At 41.5% G+C, this 19,286-nt stretch overlaps 1 protein-coding gene across 6 annotated transcripts in view; it reads right to left on the bottom strand.

The window, feature by feature from the left end:
- The window catches only part of KCNMA1 (potassium calcium-activated channel subfamily M alpha 1), an 879,212-nt gene that overhangs the window by 11,267 nt on the left and 848,659 nt on the right, over positions 1 to 19,286 (bottom strand). For 4 of the 6 annotated variants that reach the window (XM_054034181.1, XM_054034180.1, XM_054034184.1 and 1 more), the window contains 4 exons: positions 11,055 to 11,249; positions 7,562 to 7,680; positions 5,112 to 5,336; positions 3,110 to 3,138 (listed from right to left, as the gene is read on the bottom strand). In XM_054034181.1, coding sequence (XP_053890156.1) covers positions 3,110 to 3,138; positions 5,112 to 5,336; positions 7,562 to 7,680; positions 11,055 to 11,249 — 568 coding nt within the window. The remainder of the gene's footprint in view (positions 1 to 3,109; positions 3,139 to 5,111; positions 5,337 to 7,561; positions 7,681 to 11,054; positions 11,250 to 19,286) is intronic. The other 2 variants (XM_054034183.1, XM_054034182.1) reach the window with 1 other exon arrangement.

Genomic DNA, 19,286 nt, shown 5'->3' on the forward strand with positions numbered 1-19,286 from the left:
CTGCAGACGCTGATATTTGGGTGTTGATGCTGTGAAGGGTAGAGTGGTCTGACCCCTTTATGTTCCTTAACAATGCCTGTTGGCCCACTTTTCAGTCTCCAGGGTGGTGTAGAATAGCCCCTTAGCTCACAGCAGGTTCTACAGCTTGGTGGCTGCTTAAGTGGCTCCCCCCCCATCCAAATACGTTTCAGATAGGTGTGTCTCACTCCTCCCCCACCCCCCTTGTAGTATGGTGGGGAACATGCTACTGCTCTGGCAGCTGGCCAGGGAGGTAGATGTCCCAGAATCCCCAGCACCATAGCCGGCAAAACATGGAATACCTCATAATTCTTGTCAAGTATCAGAGGGGTAGCCGTGTTAGCCTGAATCTGTAAAAAGCAACAGAGAGTCCAGTGGCACCTTTGAGACTAACAGAAGTACTGGGAGCATAAGCTTTCGGGTTCTTACCCACGAAAGCTTATGCTCCCAGTACTTCTGTTAGTCTCAAAGGTGCCACAGGACCCTATGTTGCTTTTCTCATAATTCTCATTATTGTGGAGCTGCAAGGGCATTTCCAGTGTTCTAACTTGGGGGCTCTTCCTGTTTCTGTCGCTACAGGCTCTATAAAAAAAATTGCCTCCCATGGAAAAGTGATACTTCCTGGAGACCATCACCAGACCCAGGCCAGGGGAAGCGGACCCTCTACAAAGGTAGGTGCTAGGGAAGTGGGGGGGGGGGTGTCTGGGCATTAGCATTAGGCTTCTTAGGAGGCTTGAGATCTATGGATTCCCCCAAATGAGCCAGTAGGTTTGGGGTTGATGCCATCTGCTTCAAATTGACCCTGAAAAATGTGGTTCAAGTGTGTTACATGAATGGACCCGTGCAGGGTTCACCCACATTTAGTTAGCATATGGTGTCAGGGACTGGCACTCCATCCCCAGAGGCGAGGCGAGGCGAGGCAAGGAAGATACTGAACAGCCATAGGGAGTCACTCAGAGCATACACTTGTTGCAAGCTGTGGTTTGGAGCTAATGTATTAAAGCAAAATAGTTTCTCAGCTGATACAGGAAAAAACAGCTGAGAGCATAACAAAAAGGTAACAGTATAGGCAGCCTACTTAAAATTAAATTGTGGTGTTAGACAATCTTGCATGCAATTGCTTCCTAACTAGGAAATACTAGAACTTTCCCCACCCACCCAGGATTGTTAGTTTGGCAGGGGAGTATTTTTTGATGATCAATTTGCAGCTCGGTGAAACTGCTCTCATTATTTGTGAATTTTTTTGACTGGTTCTAATGCAGCTCTCCTTGCAAATATACTACAAGTTTTAAGGGATTCGCTAACGGTTGAATAGATGATACAAACTTGCTGTAAATTTATGCACACACACACACATATTTTATAAAAAATCATGCGTTTGGGAGCAGATATGTTTTGGGGCTAATCAGCATAATTCCCTCTGGTGTTAATGGCAGCTTTGCCTTTATAGGGAAGGCAAGGTTGGGCCTGCTGATTTCAGGGGGAGTTGAGGCCTGCTCAGCCAGTGTCAGGATCTTGGCCCTTTGTCAGTCAGCCTAATGAATGTACATTGGTACCTAATAATTACTTCTTTATAGCGTGATACAAGTTATTCAGACTCTAGTTGGCAATGAAGAATAGGAAGGAAATTTCAGCTTTTGCAAGGTGGTGGTATAATGGATGGGGCACTTTTCTATTTGATGGGCTTACGTGCCTAACTTGCTGTAGGGGAAAGAGAGAGTACAGCAAAAACTATGGAATTTACAGAAAGCACCTAAACAAGCTCAATATCTGAACCATGGAAAGGCCTGTTACCATAGAAACTTGAGAGTTTCACGTAATTGTTCCTATAGGAATACAACTCCCTCTGGCTTTTCCTTTACAGGAGTATTCTTTAACCAAAGGTTGTCTTATGGCTTTCAAATACAAGACACACAACATTGTAATCTTCTACCTTTTGTACAATTTTTCACCTTTGGGGTGGAGCAGAGTACTTTAAACCAAACATTTTTATGTATATATTCTTGGACAAATTCATTCAATGCTGCTATAACTCAATGTAAATCAATGGAATTATGCTATTTTACACCAATAATTAATGTGGTCCTTATATTTGTAAAAGTAAACAATGAGTATAGCAGGAGTAGCAGTTAGAAATGGGGGGTGACAACAGTTCTTGTCTTTGGGTAGCTCTGGGGTGATGGAAAATTTCCATAGTGTCATTGAAAATGTTATAAAATATTTTTGAGGAAAGAGAGCCCTAATCTGATTTAAACACTTCGCTATTTGTTATATACAAAAGAAAACAGTCTCTGTTGTCCACTGTAAAAAAAATCCTCATAGTTTCCTATATATGATTCAACCTGCTTGTATATTGACATCAATATAAATGTATTTGGCCCAATCCTCAAGTCCTTTTTCACTCCTCCTGCCTTAGGCAAAATTCCCATGGAGAATTAGTCCTTAGTAATGCTATGGAGGATCTCATATTTAGTGTTTCATTTTCTGCTCTGTTCCCAAAGTGGATAAATTGGTTCTCTAATTGTCTATCGCTTTTCTGTCTAAGACAGAAATGATCATATCTGAAAAATAGTATTTGCATAATTGTGCATGCATAGAAGTCTGCCACAACTGATTCCATATTAACTCCCTATTCAGAGGAAAATGAAATGGTAACAGAAAAGCATGTTAAAGCTGCTAAAAGTGTGTAATTGGTATCAAATAAAACTCAGTCAATGTAAACATAAAAATGTTCATGAACTTGGTTAAAGAGTGTGGGAGAGAAGTGGAATGGAAGTGAGGATTTGGCAAGTTGATGTCTGCAATAGGTAAACAGTTTTACTGTGCAGGTACATAGATGGTTAGTAGAGGACACGTGCAATTAAAAGGCAAGCAGATGAGAGGATAAAAATAAAATAGGGTTGAGCAACAGCAGCAGCAGCCAGTTTTACTTTTGATTTAGGAAAAAAAGCAAAACAATTAAAAAAATAAACCAATAACTGAATAAAGTTTGTAATTTTTTTTTTTAATTCCACAAGTTTTCACAAGGACAACGTTATAGAAGGAAACCCACAGCAGTTGCTAGGTCATGCAGAACCATTAATTGTCATACCTTGGCCCATTCTATTCATCCTTGTTGCACTTTAGAAAGAGAAGTAAGCTATGTAAGTTTTACAATGCTTTTAAACTGTCAAATTTCCTGTTGAGCACTTTAACTGGCACAGCCTTGTAGTTATGACTGTTCTTAGGGCAAAACTTCATAACTATTTTTAAAGAATACCTGAATTTGTCTTCATATGCAAGAATTTTTGGGATGGGGGACAAACATAATTTGAAACACCTGCCCTTGATAGGACTTGCAGCTGCATTTGATTACACACACACGCGCACACACACTAATTTCCCATTCCAATCATTATTCTTAACGCTGCACCGATGCACTGTGGGTAGCCCCAGTTGTACCATACCAGGTTTTGTCAGTAAAAGTGCTTGACTTCATTGTCAATTCACACAGCAAGCAAAGCTCCAAAATTACCATGCTTGGGGAGGGGAGAGGGGAGAAAACAGCACTAACCATAAAAACACCTCTTGCTGTTTGGCACCTACCATGCTACTCCTCCTCTCCCTGGTTTGCATATGTGTCCTAGAGACATACCTTCTGTGCTGGGCAGCCAATCACAAATGAAGTAGGGGGTATGATTTCATGGCATCCTCTTCCCCACAGCATTTAAAATAGGTTTGAAAAATACATTTTTGTGGCTTTCTCTCTTAGGCGTCCTTTCTTTATTGTATTTAATTTTCTGCCACAATTTTAGCGTAGTAACTGAATAACTGGTAAGCAATCCAAATTCGGGCAAGTGCAGGGAAGGCGAGGTGGCTGCACTGCAAGTATTACAGTACTCCTCCCCTGCATCCAATATTGTGGTTAGGAGCAGCCTAGCACACAGCATCTTTCCTTCTGCTCCCCTCTAGTCCATGAGTAGCCACTACTGGGTTTGGGAATACATATAGGTTAATGTGTGGGACATCCTCCACTACACACCCCTTCACAGCTTCTTATGCTGAAGGCCCACAGAGAAGCTCCTTCTCCCCTGTACTCCCCCAAAAGCATTGCTGGCATGCATCCTTCACAAACCAGAACGCGGTCCAGGATTTCCTCCTAGTAATTAGGACATTTAATGAAGGGTCTATACCAAACTTGACTAAGTTAAAGTCCCCTGAAGACTGATACTTAGGGGATGATACTTAAACATGGAAAAATACTTTCTCTTCTCTGTATATAAGGTGAATTAGTTACCTTTTCAAAGATGTAAAAGTACTGGGAAAGCAGTTTTTAATGACTTACATCCAAGAAACATATGGCTTTTCATCCCAAATGTCAAAAGTGAAAGAAAATGTAGCTACTCGTGTGGCAGTATAAATAGAAAGAATAATAATTCAACATGCTATTAGACACTTTTTTTAAAACTTAGAGTTTTACAACTCCATGCCTGGAAAATTTCAGAGTTAAAGGGAGGAGATGTTCTCTCTAAAAGGACAGTATTTTAAAGAACGTCCTTATACAAGTCTGTGATGTTGTTACTTTGGTATAGAGCAGGTGCTTAATAATCTATACAGATGGTGAAAGCCTTATGCTATTTCAGCTTTGACATGAAACAATCAGTAGTTTTGTTTTTTTTTAATGGGTAAGCCTTCTAAGCTTCAAATAAAGGTACTAACCTAACAAAAACTCCAATACAGCAACACTTCTGCATTAAATAACTTTCTTTGTGTAATTCTGACATCAAGTGTTCATACCAAACACCTTCTGATAGGTAGAGGAGTTGCTACGGTGAGTTATTTATGTTTTTGGCATGCTTATGGGTTTAGGTTTTTTCCCCCTTAGCATCATTGGTCCGTCTGCTTTGTTGCTGTTGTGCTTAAGGGTTTTATGGTGGTGAAATAAAAATGATAATTACATGCACACTGTCATAGATATGTAAAATATGTGTACAAAAAAAGGAGGGAGAAGAACTCCATAGGGAAACACCAACTGGGAGGAATGGGTGGCAGATGCAAGTTTCACACACAGTAGGGGTGGGTACACATATCAAAGTCTATCTTCTTGCACATACTTCTGTTTTTCCCGGGAGTCCCGAGTCTTGGTGCGGTTCTGTCGGTTTGCTGTCGATGGGATAGAGTGAGCCGATGAGCTCTTTTTGCTGGAGGAGTAGGAAGAATGGGAGGAATGAGAGAGACTGGCCCGGGACTGGCCAGCATTGTGGTCAAATTGCATCAAACAGAAGATCAAGTCTGTGGGCACAAGCTCAAACTCATAGGGTGGATTTGTGATAACATAGCTGGGGAAAAAAAAAGAAAGTGGCTTTAGATTTGCATTAAAATCTCCTCTAGTAACATTTATCTGAAATGTTGCATTTCTACCTCCTTAGTTGTCATATGTATTCAGCTTGTATAATGACCTGGGAACCTACTCAGAGATCACCTGTGTCAGGCTGCCACAATCGTGGAGGCTTCTGAGCCAAATATTCTCCACATGGTCCCCTCACCTTTGAAACTCATTCCACCACCTTGGACACTTTGGTGGGGAAGTCTAGCGTTCTCGAGAAACAGCAGTAATGCACTAGCAAAAACATTTTAAAAATTAAGTGTGGTCCATGGTGGGCTATATAAGTGCTGTCAAGGAGCACTACAGGGGAGAAAAAGATGTTCTTTTACAATGAATGTGTATATACAATGTATGAAAAATAAACACTGCAGTAAGGCTAAACATTGTCTCCATGATCTCGAGGCACATTTATAAATGCAAGAAAAACAACATCTACATTTGCAGATGCAAACAAAAACTGCCAATTAACCTGAAGCCTCACAATGTCAAACAACTCCGTACAAGGCCAGTGTAGCTTACAAACTCTCTCAATGAAATTCTGCATGCACGTGGTGCTCACTGACTTCAGAAGGCAGGCCCCACGCTGTATCCAAGAGCAGAATTATGTTTTTTCTTTTACATCACTGATAATCGTAGACTGACCCTTACTCAGTCCACAACTATTCAGTAAGCATTTTATGTGAGTAAGTCAATGGGAATTTTTTGCTTACGTAAGAAATCATTACAAACTGATCAAGAATGCCACAATTTGGCCCTACCATTTTTTTTTTCTCCAAGTGAATTTAGTACTTATGAGAGATCTGGCTTGGCAGTCTTGGAGACAGGACCGGCTCCAGGCACCAGCCTAGCAAGCAGGTGCCTGGGGCGGCACGTCCGGCTATTCGGCGGCAGGGCCATCACTCCTTCTCGGAGCGAAGGACCTGCTGCCGTAGAATGAAGTGGCGGTAGAGCTGCCGCCAATTGCGATCGCGGCTTTTTTTTTTTTTTTTTCTGCTTGGGGCGGCAAAAACGCTAGAGCCGGCCCTGCTTGGAGACTGAAGTATCTTCCTTATCCACAGAATAGCTAGCAAAGTGACAACCAAAGTTTCACTGCACTGCTCTATCCAAGATGTCCCAAGTCCAAACTTGGAGGAACCACCTCAGAGAGGGTTGCTTATTTGCCATACCCATTCAGTTGTGAGTCTTTCTGCAGCATTTGTGAATGAGCAGATTAGGGCCTGTTACAGTGGGGTTTGTGTGATGTAGTTATTGTCTAGTAAAGTAAAACCCTCTACTCATAGAAGCTTAGCAAACTGATGGCCAAATGATGTAGTGGCCTAAGTGACTATGGTCCTCTTTGATGCATACATTGGCCCAGATCCTGCTCCCACTGAAGCCCATGGAAATGTTGTCTTGACAACTTCTGTACAATCAGAATATGGCATTAAGATGGGGATCTATATGTTTTTCATTGCACAGAAGCCAAGTCTTGATCCATTAACTGAAGGCAATGATGAGAAAATGCACCTAGCCCAAATAGAAGACTGATGGGAAAGTTTTACTGAGGATGTCGGCTATGCAATATGATATTGCTCTGAGAACAGTGCTTCTCACAGTCTGAGCCCCATCACAGAGAAAACTGTGGCTACTATTATCTAAGTACAGAAGAGGTTAAAGTTATGTAATAAAGTAGGTTATAACATCATCAGGACTATATTAATGACACTAATTTACTGCTGATTAAATATAGCAAACAGTAAAGTCCCCCAACCCCCCGAATTGTAAGTAAAATATCTTGGGTTATCATAAATGAGACTAAGTAAGGATACAATTAAACATATGGTGCTGTCTGAGCATTTAAATTACCACGTCATTAGAAGAGCTCAAAAGCGTTTCTCTTTCACCAACAGAAGTTGGGCCAATAAAAGATATTACCTCACCCACCTTGTCTGTGTAACCACCAGGGCTACACTGCCACTTCATTTTTGTCAAATAAAACAATATTCTATGGTATGGTTTGAATTGGTTAGAGTTCCACTAAGGGCTTATCACTACCAAAGAATTGGAAGAGATATTTGTGTCACAGTGATTCAGAAAGTGGTTGGGGAACGGAGAAAACTGTTTAAACATCATCTATGCTCTGTAAAAGGCATTTGGATTGTCCACAGCAGGAAGAATGAAGTAAAAGTCTAGACATACCGTTTAGTGCATTGGCTAGGTGTGCTTAGATGTGCATCCCTCAATCGGTAAATTCCAAAACAAAGCATATTGTATGTTTTCAGTGCTTTACAAAACAGATCTCCATAACAACCACCATCCTAGGAGACAAAACAAAGACGGGGGAGGGGAGAGGGTATTTTCATTCTGTTTCATGCCTTGGCACAGAATCACAATCTGTTGTTTACCTGTTACAGCTGAGAAACAATTAGTCAAGAAAATCCCTAATCTAAATGTTGAATTGCAAAACTGTGTATGTATAGGATGTTATTGTCCAGTGATTTTATCTGATGGGAACTTGTGACTCTGATTTTAACTGGAAGAATAAGATTTGGGGACAGAGAATAGATGTTCTATCATTTGAGAGAAATATGGTCTCAACAAAATGATGATTAAGAATGTGTGACTTTTTTGCTCCGATTTTGAGAGTATGCATGTTGTGAAAGAAAATCAGTATGGAGAGCAAAGTGGTGCTGCTTTAAAACCTTGCAAAAAGCATAATTTGTAGATGATGGAGATGAAGGGGGAAATTTTCCCACAAGTTCTGGTTCAAAATACTGAATTAATTGGCTCTAATAAAATACTCACCCTTTTAAAATTCTGTTAATTTCATAAGTAATCCATTGGATTATCATGAGTTAACAATTAAGCTTCATTTGGGTAGATGTAATTCATTGGCTCTTAGACATGATGGGGCAGATTTCAGCTATTGTAAATTGGCTTAGCTCCACTGATGCACTCCAGCTGAAGTGCAAGATCAGTACCATATTGAGAATTGGTATTAATTCTTTCCAGTTTGCGTGTCTACACTTTAAGAGCGATGAGTGAAGGGTGCTAGTTAAGAGCAGATATATGGAGGCAGAAAAAACAATTGAGCCTCCAAACCCTAACTCAGTGTTTTCCTGGTATCTTGTGATATTAATTGCACTTCTAATACAGATAGAGTGAGTCTAAGTAATTAGTATACTCATTCTATAGATGAGTTCACTTATTGTTTTAGATTCTCCCATATGGAGACAGTGGCAGAGCTTGGAACAGAACTCAGGACTCTTATGAATGAAGACCCCGTTTATAATACTGTACAGTGACGTAGACAATCCAGAATTCTGTTGCATCACATGACACAATATTGGCTGCAGCTAAAATATTCATATAAAAACTATTGCATGGTATGTGTATTTAGTAAAGCTACAGTACAATTATGATGTCAAATTCATTAAATTTTGTCAAATAGCCATGGAATCCCAGTGTCTTGGAACTCTCAGAATATAACAACAACATCTCAGTTGCCATACTGCAGAAGACAAAGCGTCTGTCTTGTCCAATAGCCTATCTCTAGTGCTTCCAAGGGAGGTGTATGGTGGACTGTGATAGAATAACTTGACTATATCAGAAATTCCTAATCCATCCATTAGTGTCTGTCTTATGCCAGTTTAAGAGTTTATATCCCTTCTAAAAACTATTTTTTCTCTTATCTAATGTAACCCTCCTGGGGAAGTTAGCTTAATGTAGAGTTGGAGCTGCAACAATATTTGTAGTTACTGAGTGAAAGATGTTCTCTAGTATTTGAAAATAAGATATGTTTAGATTACTTAATTTAATGGCCAACTTTAGCTGAATGCTGCAGCATTTGGTCAAAAGCTTGATCCCCACTTTCAAACATTTGACCATTAAATCATAGAATCATAGGACTGGAAGAGACCTCGAGAGCTCTTCTAGTCCACTTCCCTGCATTCAAGGCAGGAATAAATATTACCTAGATCATCCCTGACAGGTGTTTGTCTAACCTGCTCTTAAAAAATCTCCAATGAAAGAGATTCCACAACCTCCCTAGGCAATTTTTCCTGGTGCTAACTACCCTGACAGGAAGTTTTTCCTAATGTCCAACATAAACTGCCCTTGCTACAATTTGAGCCTATTACTTCTTGTCATATCCTCACAGGTTAAAAAGAACAATTTTTCTGCCTCCTCCTTGTAACAACCTTTTATGTACTTAAAAACTGTTATCATGTCCCCCCTCAGTCTTCGCTTCTCCAGACTAAAAGAACCTAATGTTTTCAATCTTCCTTTATAGGTCATGTTTTCTAGACCTTTAATCATTTTTGTTGCTATGCTCTGGACCTTCTCCAATTTGTTCACATCTTTCCTTTGCCTAGTAGCTCTAGTTATTTTATTAAATGTTCAAGAAGAATTATTACTTTGACCAAATTAATGAACATTTCAGGCAGCTGGCCAATACAACAGTATGACTATGACCCACACACTAATGGGGCTTATTCACCCAACAATGTGTGGGTCAGTTCAATGGGTCAGTGAAATGTAGTCAGTTCAGAGGTTGAACACAATAGCAGCAACTCCAGAGTTTGTATAAGGGAAATTACAGAAATAACTTTGTTAATTGTTATTTTATTGGTATCAAGGTAGGCTGAAATTAACTACACAAGTATCAATGCTTTGGCAGGAAATGCTGTTTTACTTGTCTAAATGTTAATCTGAGTATCCAAATTAAGGATCTGTTCATCCTATCAAGATGATCAAGTTTAAAAATCTTTTTTTCATCCTTCTTTGACTTTTGCAGTAAATGATGGGTGATTGGCTGAGTGTGTGTAATTTTGTAGTCTGTCCATTGATTTAAGATTGCATTTACCAGTTCTGATCATTGAGAATGGAGTACTGTGTTCCATGAAATCACAAAAAATCTGATTAATTTATAATGAAGGTCAACCCTGTAACATCACGAATGGTGAAATGGATGCTTCGGAAAAGCATGAGCAAGATTTATAAGATATGGCAATTCGGTTTGGTTCAAATATATGTCTCTATATGTCTAGATGCTTATTGAAACTCAGAACTTTTTAAATTTTGGTTACTGGGATGGGAAAATCAGAAAAAGAGGTTCTCACATGATTTTTTGCATCTATGGATTTCAGATAGGTTGGAAACAACACAATATAAACTTTCTTGCTGTATATTCAAGCTGATGTTTATGATCTTAGCAAAAACCAGGAAGTTCAGGGGCACACACAGAAAAAAAAATGCTAATAACCCTATCAAATCACCACAAAGATTCAGGTTTAGTTCACCTTTAGAAAGAGGGTTTCGTGTCAGCTCTTATTTTATCCAAACTGTCTCACCCATTCCTTTGCACACTGTGAAGAACTACACGAGTAGATTTGGAGGATGCAGCCACTGAAGGGACCTGAGGAACTCCTTACACAAACTATATCTTTTATATTGTCGTTTCTGGCCTATAGAGCTGCTTCTTAATCAGGGTAGGGGCAGTTTGGTACTCAGAGCAGCAATGTACCGCCAGATCTGCCCAAAATTTCAAGTGGACTCCATGGCTTCCAGGGGAGAAATTAAAAAAGAGGAACACTGTGTTCATTGTTATGGAAACGATTTTTTAAAAATTCAGCAGACGATGAAACAGTTACGGAATGGCTGCCTTGATATTACTTTTCTTTTATGATCTTACCCCTAGGTCTGCAAATGGCCCATCATACAAAGCCAACTGAGCAACTCGACACCTGTCCCTGTTTGCAAGTGTCTGGGGTGTGCTGTAGCCTCCTCTCAGTGCATTCTCCTCAGCAATCAGCGCTTCCAGCTCTGGTGTGGCTCCTCCTGTTACCAACGTCCGTATCAGTGTGAGGATATTGTCATTGAAGTATGTCTGCAGAGATAAAAGAAAGCTCTTTAAGCAAACACCATTAAAGTCACAACTGAAGACATCCAAATTACAACTTTTCTGGGTTTCTGCTGTTTAAAGTTCTTGGCTGTCTCTTCAAATAATTTTACATAGAAAATGAAAAGACAGCAGCCTCCAATTACTCTATTTTCTTCTATCCCATTAGGCTCCTACACTAGATCCTGCCTTTTAAACACCAATTCAGGCTGATTTTTATTAAAGAACAAAAATTTGAATGATTTATGTTTCCTATAATTGGTGTTAGTAGTGATGCAATGACTGCTTTCCTTCTCATTGCCTTCATGTCTAATAACAGGCTTTAGGACATGTAATTGTAAAATTCAGACCACATTTAAAGCATACATGGGCTAGATTGCCTTTTTATACTTGTCACCAATTCGTTGGGGAGCTGCCTTTGTGCTGCAAATGTCATTACTTATTACTGTGGCTGGACTCTAGCAGTCTATCCGATGTATTGCACTAAACATCTTATTACGAGACTTGACAGTGTTCAGACATAAGCATGTATCAATTAAACATTTTGAGTTCATTCCAGATAAATGTATGATGAGTTTGGGATCCTGGTGGTCCTTTTAAAAAACTCTAGAGTATAGGGTAAGTGTGGTTTATTAGGGAAGATTTACTCCACACTGACATTTTGCCAGCATCTGTAGCATTGTCTGTCAGGCAAACAATGGGCATTTTAAATATTAATTTAATGCCAGATGAATGATTTTCAAGTTCATTTAAAAGTGTACTGGTCTAGTTCAAAGATACTCAGTTAAATATCTACACTATACAATGTGTACTGACAACATGCACTGTTTAAAAACAGAATACACAAAAAATGACCTCCCCCAAAAATCAGCCACTATTAGTTCCAATCCTACTGATGTCTAGTGTTTTTAGAAGACTTGCACATAAAGAAGCAGATTAGGAGAAAAAGATTCATATACATATCTTGGGGGCAAAGGACTTGCCTTATTGCCTACTGTGGAAGTTAGACCAGATGGCTGTTAATACTCAGTCCTCAAATTGTACTTTTCATCCACAGATCTCAGTGCTAACTACAAAGACAGGGAAGCACCACTATTTACATTTCACTGATGGGGAAACAGAGACACATAGAGGTGAAGTGACTTGTCTTAGGTCACACAGCAGGTCAGAGAGTAGAGTTAGCTTCCAGACCAGTGCCTTATTCTCATTACCTTCAGCATCTCTCATGGACTCTCATAATCTCAGTTTTATTGTTCAGATTTGACCACCATGAAAAATTTTTCTTCTCAGTAGTGAGTTGTGATTGCTATGAAAGCTTCATTTTCATGACTTCAGGCCCCTGCTGTTGTCTAAATTACAAAAAAAGCCAGTCTAGATAAATACAATTTATCTAGTGGAACAAAATAACCAGAATTGTCCTTTTAGTAATTACATACTCCTAGACAATTATAACTGTGTTTTGCCTACTGTATGCATGTATTTACCTGATTGATCAGAATTGCCCCTAAATGTAATATTTATTTACTAATCTAAGGGGAAGTGGGGCATATACTTAAATGTTTAAAAACTGGAAGCAATGAAGAACATTTTATGATCACTTCCAAAGGGGTAATCGGAAGCAAAGGAGAATATCGGAGGGGGAGAATCCTGAATGATAGGATTACAGTGATAGTATTAGTACATATGATAAATTATGACTTAATTGGTATCAATGAGAATTGGTGGGATAATTAGAGGGTACAGCTTGTTCAGGAAGGACAGTAAGGGAAGAGATTGCATAATACGTTACAAATGCATTCACTTGTTCTGATGGCCAGAAGGAGGTGAGAGGCAGACCAAAGTATGTGTATGGGGAAAACAAGCATGGCATCATGATAAGGGCCTGCGAGAGATCACCTGCACAGGAGGTGGATGAGGCATCACTAGGACAAACAACAGAAATTTCCAACACATGAGACTGGGTAGTAATGGGGGACTTCTGTTAGAAAAGTAAGATGCCAAAACACAAAATGGCCAGTAAGTTCTTGGAATGTGCTGGGGACTTCTCACTTCAGAAGTAACCAAGTGGGCAGCTTTAGACTTGATTCTGACTAGGAAGAAATCGTTTGCGAATCTGAAAGTTGAAGACAATTTGGGTGAAAGTGACCATAAAATGATTTTAAGAAAAAGGAAGGCATTAGAGCAGCAGAATAAGGACAATGGCCTTCAGATTAACTGCTAGCTAAGGTTCCATGGGAAGAAAATGTAAGAGAAAAAGGAGTTGAGGAGAGCTGGCAGTTTCTTATTAATGACAAACGCTCCAGGTGTGAAGGAAGAGACCAACATGTCTCCATCAGGATCTCTATAATGACCTAAAAAGGAATCCTACAAAAAGTGAACACCCCACTCCGAGCGCAGCGCCGCCGAACACCCCCGGCCCCCACCGAGCGCAGCGCCGCCGAACACCCCCGCCCCCCGCAGCGCCGCCGAACACCCCCGCCCCCCGCGGAGCGCCGCACTACCGAAACCCTGCCGAGCACCACTGAACAGCCCCACCCCCCCACCGTGCTACTGAACACCCCTCGTCCCCTGTGGAGGGCAGTGCCGCCAAAACCCCTGCCGAGCGCTGCGCCGCCGAACACCCCCGCCCGCCGCAGAGTGCCGCGCTGCCAAAACCCCACCGAACAGCCCCCGCACCCTCCGCCACACTGCCGAACACCCCCCACCAAGCGCCACGCTGCCAAACACCTCCCGCCCGCCGTGGAGCACAGCAGCACCGAATAGGGTGACCAGACAGCAAGTGTGAAAAATCGGGACAGGGAGTTGGCAGTAATAGGAGCCTATATAAGAAAAAGACCCGAAAATCGGGACTGTCCCTATAAAACGGGGTCGTCTGGTCACCCTAGCACCAAAACCCCCACTGAGCGCCGCACCGCCAAACACCTCCGCCCCCCGTGAAGCGCCGCACTGCTGAAGCGCCCCCCGCCCCCGTGCGGAGCACTGCCAAACACCCCCCGCGGAGTGCCGCACTGCCGAACAACTCCTGCCCCCTGCGGAGCGCTGCGCCACCAAACACCCCCCGTGGAGCGCCGCGCTGCCGAACCCTCCCCCCACATGGAGCACCGCCAAACATCCCCCGCCGAGCGTCGTGCTGCCGATCCCCTCCCCGCGGAGCGCCGCGCCGCCGAACACCCTCCGCCGAGCGCTGCGCGCCTGGAACCGGCCCTGCCTAGAGGATAATAAGGTTATAAGGCATAGCCAGCATGACTTTGTCAAGAACAAAACATGCCAAACCAACCAATTTTCCATCTTTGACAGGGTTACTGGCCTAGTGAATGCGGGGAAGCAGTAGACATGATAGCTCTTGATTTTATTAAGGCCTTTGCCACCGTCCAACATGACACTCTCATAAGCAAACTAGCAAATGTGGTCTAGATGTAATTTCTATAAGGTGGGTGCAGAACTGGCTCAAAGACCAAAGAGTAGCTACCAAGGGTTTGCTGTCAAATTGGGAGGTGGGGAAGTTGTATTGAGTGGGGTCCTGCAGAGGTCTGTCCTGGATGTGGTACTAGTCAATATTTTCATTAATTACGTGGATAATAACATGGTAATTATACTTATAAAGTTTACAGATGACACTAAGCTGGAAGGAGTTGCAAGCACTTTGGAGGACAGGATTAGAAGTAAAAAATGACCTTGACAAATTGGAGAATTGGTCTGAAATCAACAAGATGATGTACAGTAAAAGAAAAGTCCTAAACTTAGGAAGGAAAAATCAAATGCACAATTACAAAATGGGGAATAACTGGCTAGTGGTAGTACTGCTGAAAAGGATCTGGGGGTTCTCATGGATCACAGATTTTCTATGATCCAACAATGTGATACAGCTGCTGAAAAGAGTAATATAGTTCTAGGAGAGTCACATGTAAGACACGGGAGGTATTAGTTCTACTCTACTTGGCACTGGTGAAGCCTTAGCTACAGTACTGTGTCCAGTTCTAGGCACCACATTTTAAGAAAGGGGAGAGGCCAATTGGAGCGTGGCGAGAGGACAGCTACACGAATGATACCAGGTCTAGAAAGCTGGACTTTTGAGGAAAGGATTAAAAAAAAAAACTGGGCATTTTTAATTTTGAGAAAAGAAGACTGGGGGGCGGGGGAGAGGGAGGAATTGATAACATTAGGCTGAGAACACAACATTCACTTCACTAAAGAACTCACGTTAAACTGTAAAGCAATCGCAAAAGAATATATTAAGTATTGCACCTGTCACAAAATCATTAAATGCGTCAAAATAAGAGATAATAGGCCTTATTCTGATCCCAGGAGCAAGCCCATGGGACTCAATGGATTTACAGTGATGTAAAATTGATCCAATTCAGAGGGGAATTAGGCCTCCTGTCAATGGAACAGAATGCTGTCACAGGAGAGCGGTCTCCCACTGCTAGACAAATGTCAAGGCAAAGCTAAGACATTTATTTGGAAAGCAGACAACATTTATCTTGGAACAATAGTTTACTTTGGGTTTCACACCATGACTGATGTGGATGTTATCATTTAATCTGATAGATGAGTGCAGTTTTTGTTCATGCTGCCGTCGTTGAATAAAAATATTCTAATTTTCAGAATGGACTCCTCCTGTCCTGCCACCAAGCAGAAAACATCTTAGGTGAACAGGAGTCTAGCATGCCTTCTGGATGGTTAGAGATTGTTAACATTGCCTAAGCTTGCATGCTCTCAACTCTCATGAGACGCAGGCCCTCCTTCAAACCTTTCCACTGTGGAGCACGCTTCACCTCATAGAATCAACATCTAAAGGGTTAAAAAAAAATCTGGCCTGGCTGATCTCCATTTCCTTTGAAATAATAATACACTAAAAAGTAATGTGAGTGTGATCTGCTCACTCTGAGGGCGGATATGCCAGCACTTGTATGGGAACAATGTGTTGAATGTTGTTGGAACAGTGCTGTAGCATTCAAAGTAACAGGCTACTTTTCAGTAACAAACGCAAATTCCTTTTGTTCATTGTATAATCATCACTGAAAAACACTTCTGTGCTGCTATTACTAACTGTACCCTGCATTGGATGACGTGATAACATTATTATAGCAGTCTGAGAACATGCACTGGATACAGTGCTGAGTAATGAAAAAAGGAAATGCATCATAGACGCTACACCATGGGTCCTTGACAAGCAAATGGATATCTGAGCTAGCAGTGCCACCTAGCCCATGCGACTGAATTCTGTTGCAGCTGTTTTTGAGTGTAAGTGTTCTGGGACTGCTTTCCAGTTTGTTCAACCATTTTTAAAGTATAATTACCAAAGCTTATGTTTCGCAGTTAATGCTGTCAAGCCTTTTAAACTAATTGGTCTTTTACAGAAAATTTAACTGAAAATTAACACATCTTTTAATAACATTGCTTTAACTTTAATGACACTTTGCCTTTCGTTTATAACTACTCTAAAATTGTTATTTTCCATGTCATAGCTGCCATTTTTTTATGTTTGCTACTTTGGTAATTTTTTTTAAAGGGAAAAAATATAATAGTTATTTTGCTTCCATTTCAGGCAGATATTTTAACTTGCTTGTTTTTCCTTACATGATGCATTCTGTCAAATGAATAGCATTTGTTTCAAGTGAATGCATATCCAGACATGGGGAATTACAGAGCTAAACTCATTAACCAAATCCCGACCAGGCCCTTGGGAGAGGTCCAAAGCAAAGGTGAAAGAACAATGTTTTATATTGTACTACATTTTAAAAATACCTCCCAGACTATTAAGGGATATTGTGAGTCCTCTGGTTAAGGGGATGTTTTACTACCTGCTAATCCTTCTGAACAGCAGGATACAAAAATAGAAAAGTTTTATGTTTCAAAATGTCCATCTCATAAGTTAAAACATTTCCTTTTCTAAATAAATGAGATTGTAAAGGATCTTGGGGGTTCTACTGCAAAGTTGCCCCTAACTCTTCACCCCTCCCCACCCCCATGTGATCTTTCTGTTTGTATAAGGAAAAAAGGACTGATGTTAATAGAATACATTTTTAAAAAAATTAAGGTTCTAACAGAGCCCAATAGATGCCAGGAAATTCAAAGTTAAGTCTCATGATCTGGCTCTGAATAGATGCTTTTGTACTAATGACATTCCCTGAAGCTACACCAATCCCGCTACCAGTGATATGTACAGAAATGATGCTAAAGCACTGGAAGCGCTGTATGGGAGTATTTTTTGTAGCCTCATTACCAAAATGAATGCCATCCAGAATCAAGATGTCTGGGAATCACTTCACAGCGATAAAAGATGCTTGTTGGGGCAAGTGGCATTTTTACATCCTGCACTTTCTTTTGCCTTCTATAGCTACAGACGATGGCCAAGATTTTCAAAAGTCACTAGTGATTTTGGGTTCTCAACTTGGCACATCTTAGAGGCGGCCTGATTTTCAGATTCCTTTAAGATATCTTAAGTTTCATGATTTTTGAAAATGTTAGCATATATACCTCATCACAAGTGTAAAGCTTTGTTGAATGCACCATGTCTGAGAGGTTATTTGTAATCTTGGCTTTCTAACCAACTTACATTTTGCTATAAACAAGCATATTGTGAGAACATGCTTTGATTAACAGGGGCAGCCCCACTACAAGAAGAGCAGTATATGTATATAGCTTTCCATGCATTTGTATTTATTTGTAGATGTTTAAGGCAAATCAAATACTTAGAACGAAATATACGGGGCCACCCAGAGGATTCAGGGGGCCTGGGGCAAAGCAATTTCGGGGGCCCCTTCCATAAAAAAAAGTTGCAGTACTATAGAATACTATATTCTCGTGGGGGCCCCTGTAGGGCCTGGAGCAAATTGCCCTACTTGCCCCTCCCCCCCCCCCCCCCGGGCGGCCCTGGAAATATAATGAAAAACTCTAACAGAGGCTGTCGTCTATTCCAGAGATATAGTAAATGTTAGGCAGCCTTGTTTAAGAATAGCTATTATCATACTTAAAATCTTTATCAGGTGAAATGCTTGAGAGTTTGGGATGGGACCCTGTAGTGGGACAGTTACCCCACTCCAGTGTGGAAGGGGTTAAAAACAGCCCTGGGAAAGGGCTGCCCCGGGCAGCCAATCAGGGCCGGGTTGGGAGTATAAGAAGGCCTAAGGGAGGTGCTGGGTCAGAGTCTCTCTCTAGCTGTGGAGAGAGATGGACCTAACTGCCTCGAGGAGCAAAGGGTACCTTGGACAGAGCAGTGCTGGGGAAGAGACAGGCTGAGCTGAGGCCTGACAGGAATGCCTAGGGAGGTACTGGGGCTGCAGGGAAAGGCAGCAGGTCCAACCCCCTTGCCAATGATGAGTGTCCATTAGAGATTGTAGTCTGGCCCCAGTGAAAGGGGGCTAGGTGATGACTGGCAGAAGCCACTAAGGCAAGGCGGGTATAGAGGGTTGGGGTTCCCCTGGGAGGGGAGACCCAGAGTATGGGGGTACTGCTGGGGAAGAACCCCAAGGTAAAGGGGCTGGTGTAGTGAAAGTATGACTCATGCTGGTCCCACAATCCTGTAGAATATTTTGGAATCAATACTTGAATTCCTGCAGTACCAGTAGAGGTCGGGTCACAAAAAGCAAACTGCCAGACAAAGTGGATACTACCGAGCCAGTGGATCAGATGGTGTGGGAAATGACAGGATGCCGGTTTTTTGGGTAGAGAAAAAAAATGTGGAGCATCTCTTCTTCCCATCACACCAATAGAGGCGTAGGAGAAAAGGAAGGATGGACACCTCACCCATCTGACAGCTAGGCGGAGGAGGGAGAGTTCCTTTTCTACCCTATAGCTTGGACAGTGGAAAGCCTTCTAGGAGTGGAGGAAAGAGTGACCTTGCCCACATCAGCAAAGCAGTAGGAAGTGGAGACAGCATTGGTATGGCAAATGAAGACTGGCAAATAATTCTAATAGAAGAAATACTAATCTAGGGAAAGAAACAGGGATTCACTCTAAATCAGAATTCTCTATTTCTGGCATCACAGTAATTTTCCTGACTTCAGATGGTGGTGACCCATT

The sequence above is a fragment of the Malaclemys terrapin genome, chromosome 7 (assembly GCF_027887155.1).
Source record: "Malaclemys terrapin pileata isolate rMalTer1 chromosome 7, rMalTer1.hap1, whole genome shotgun sequence".
NCBI lineage: Eukaryota > Metazoa > Chordata > Testudines > Emydidae > Malaclemys > Malaclemys terrapin.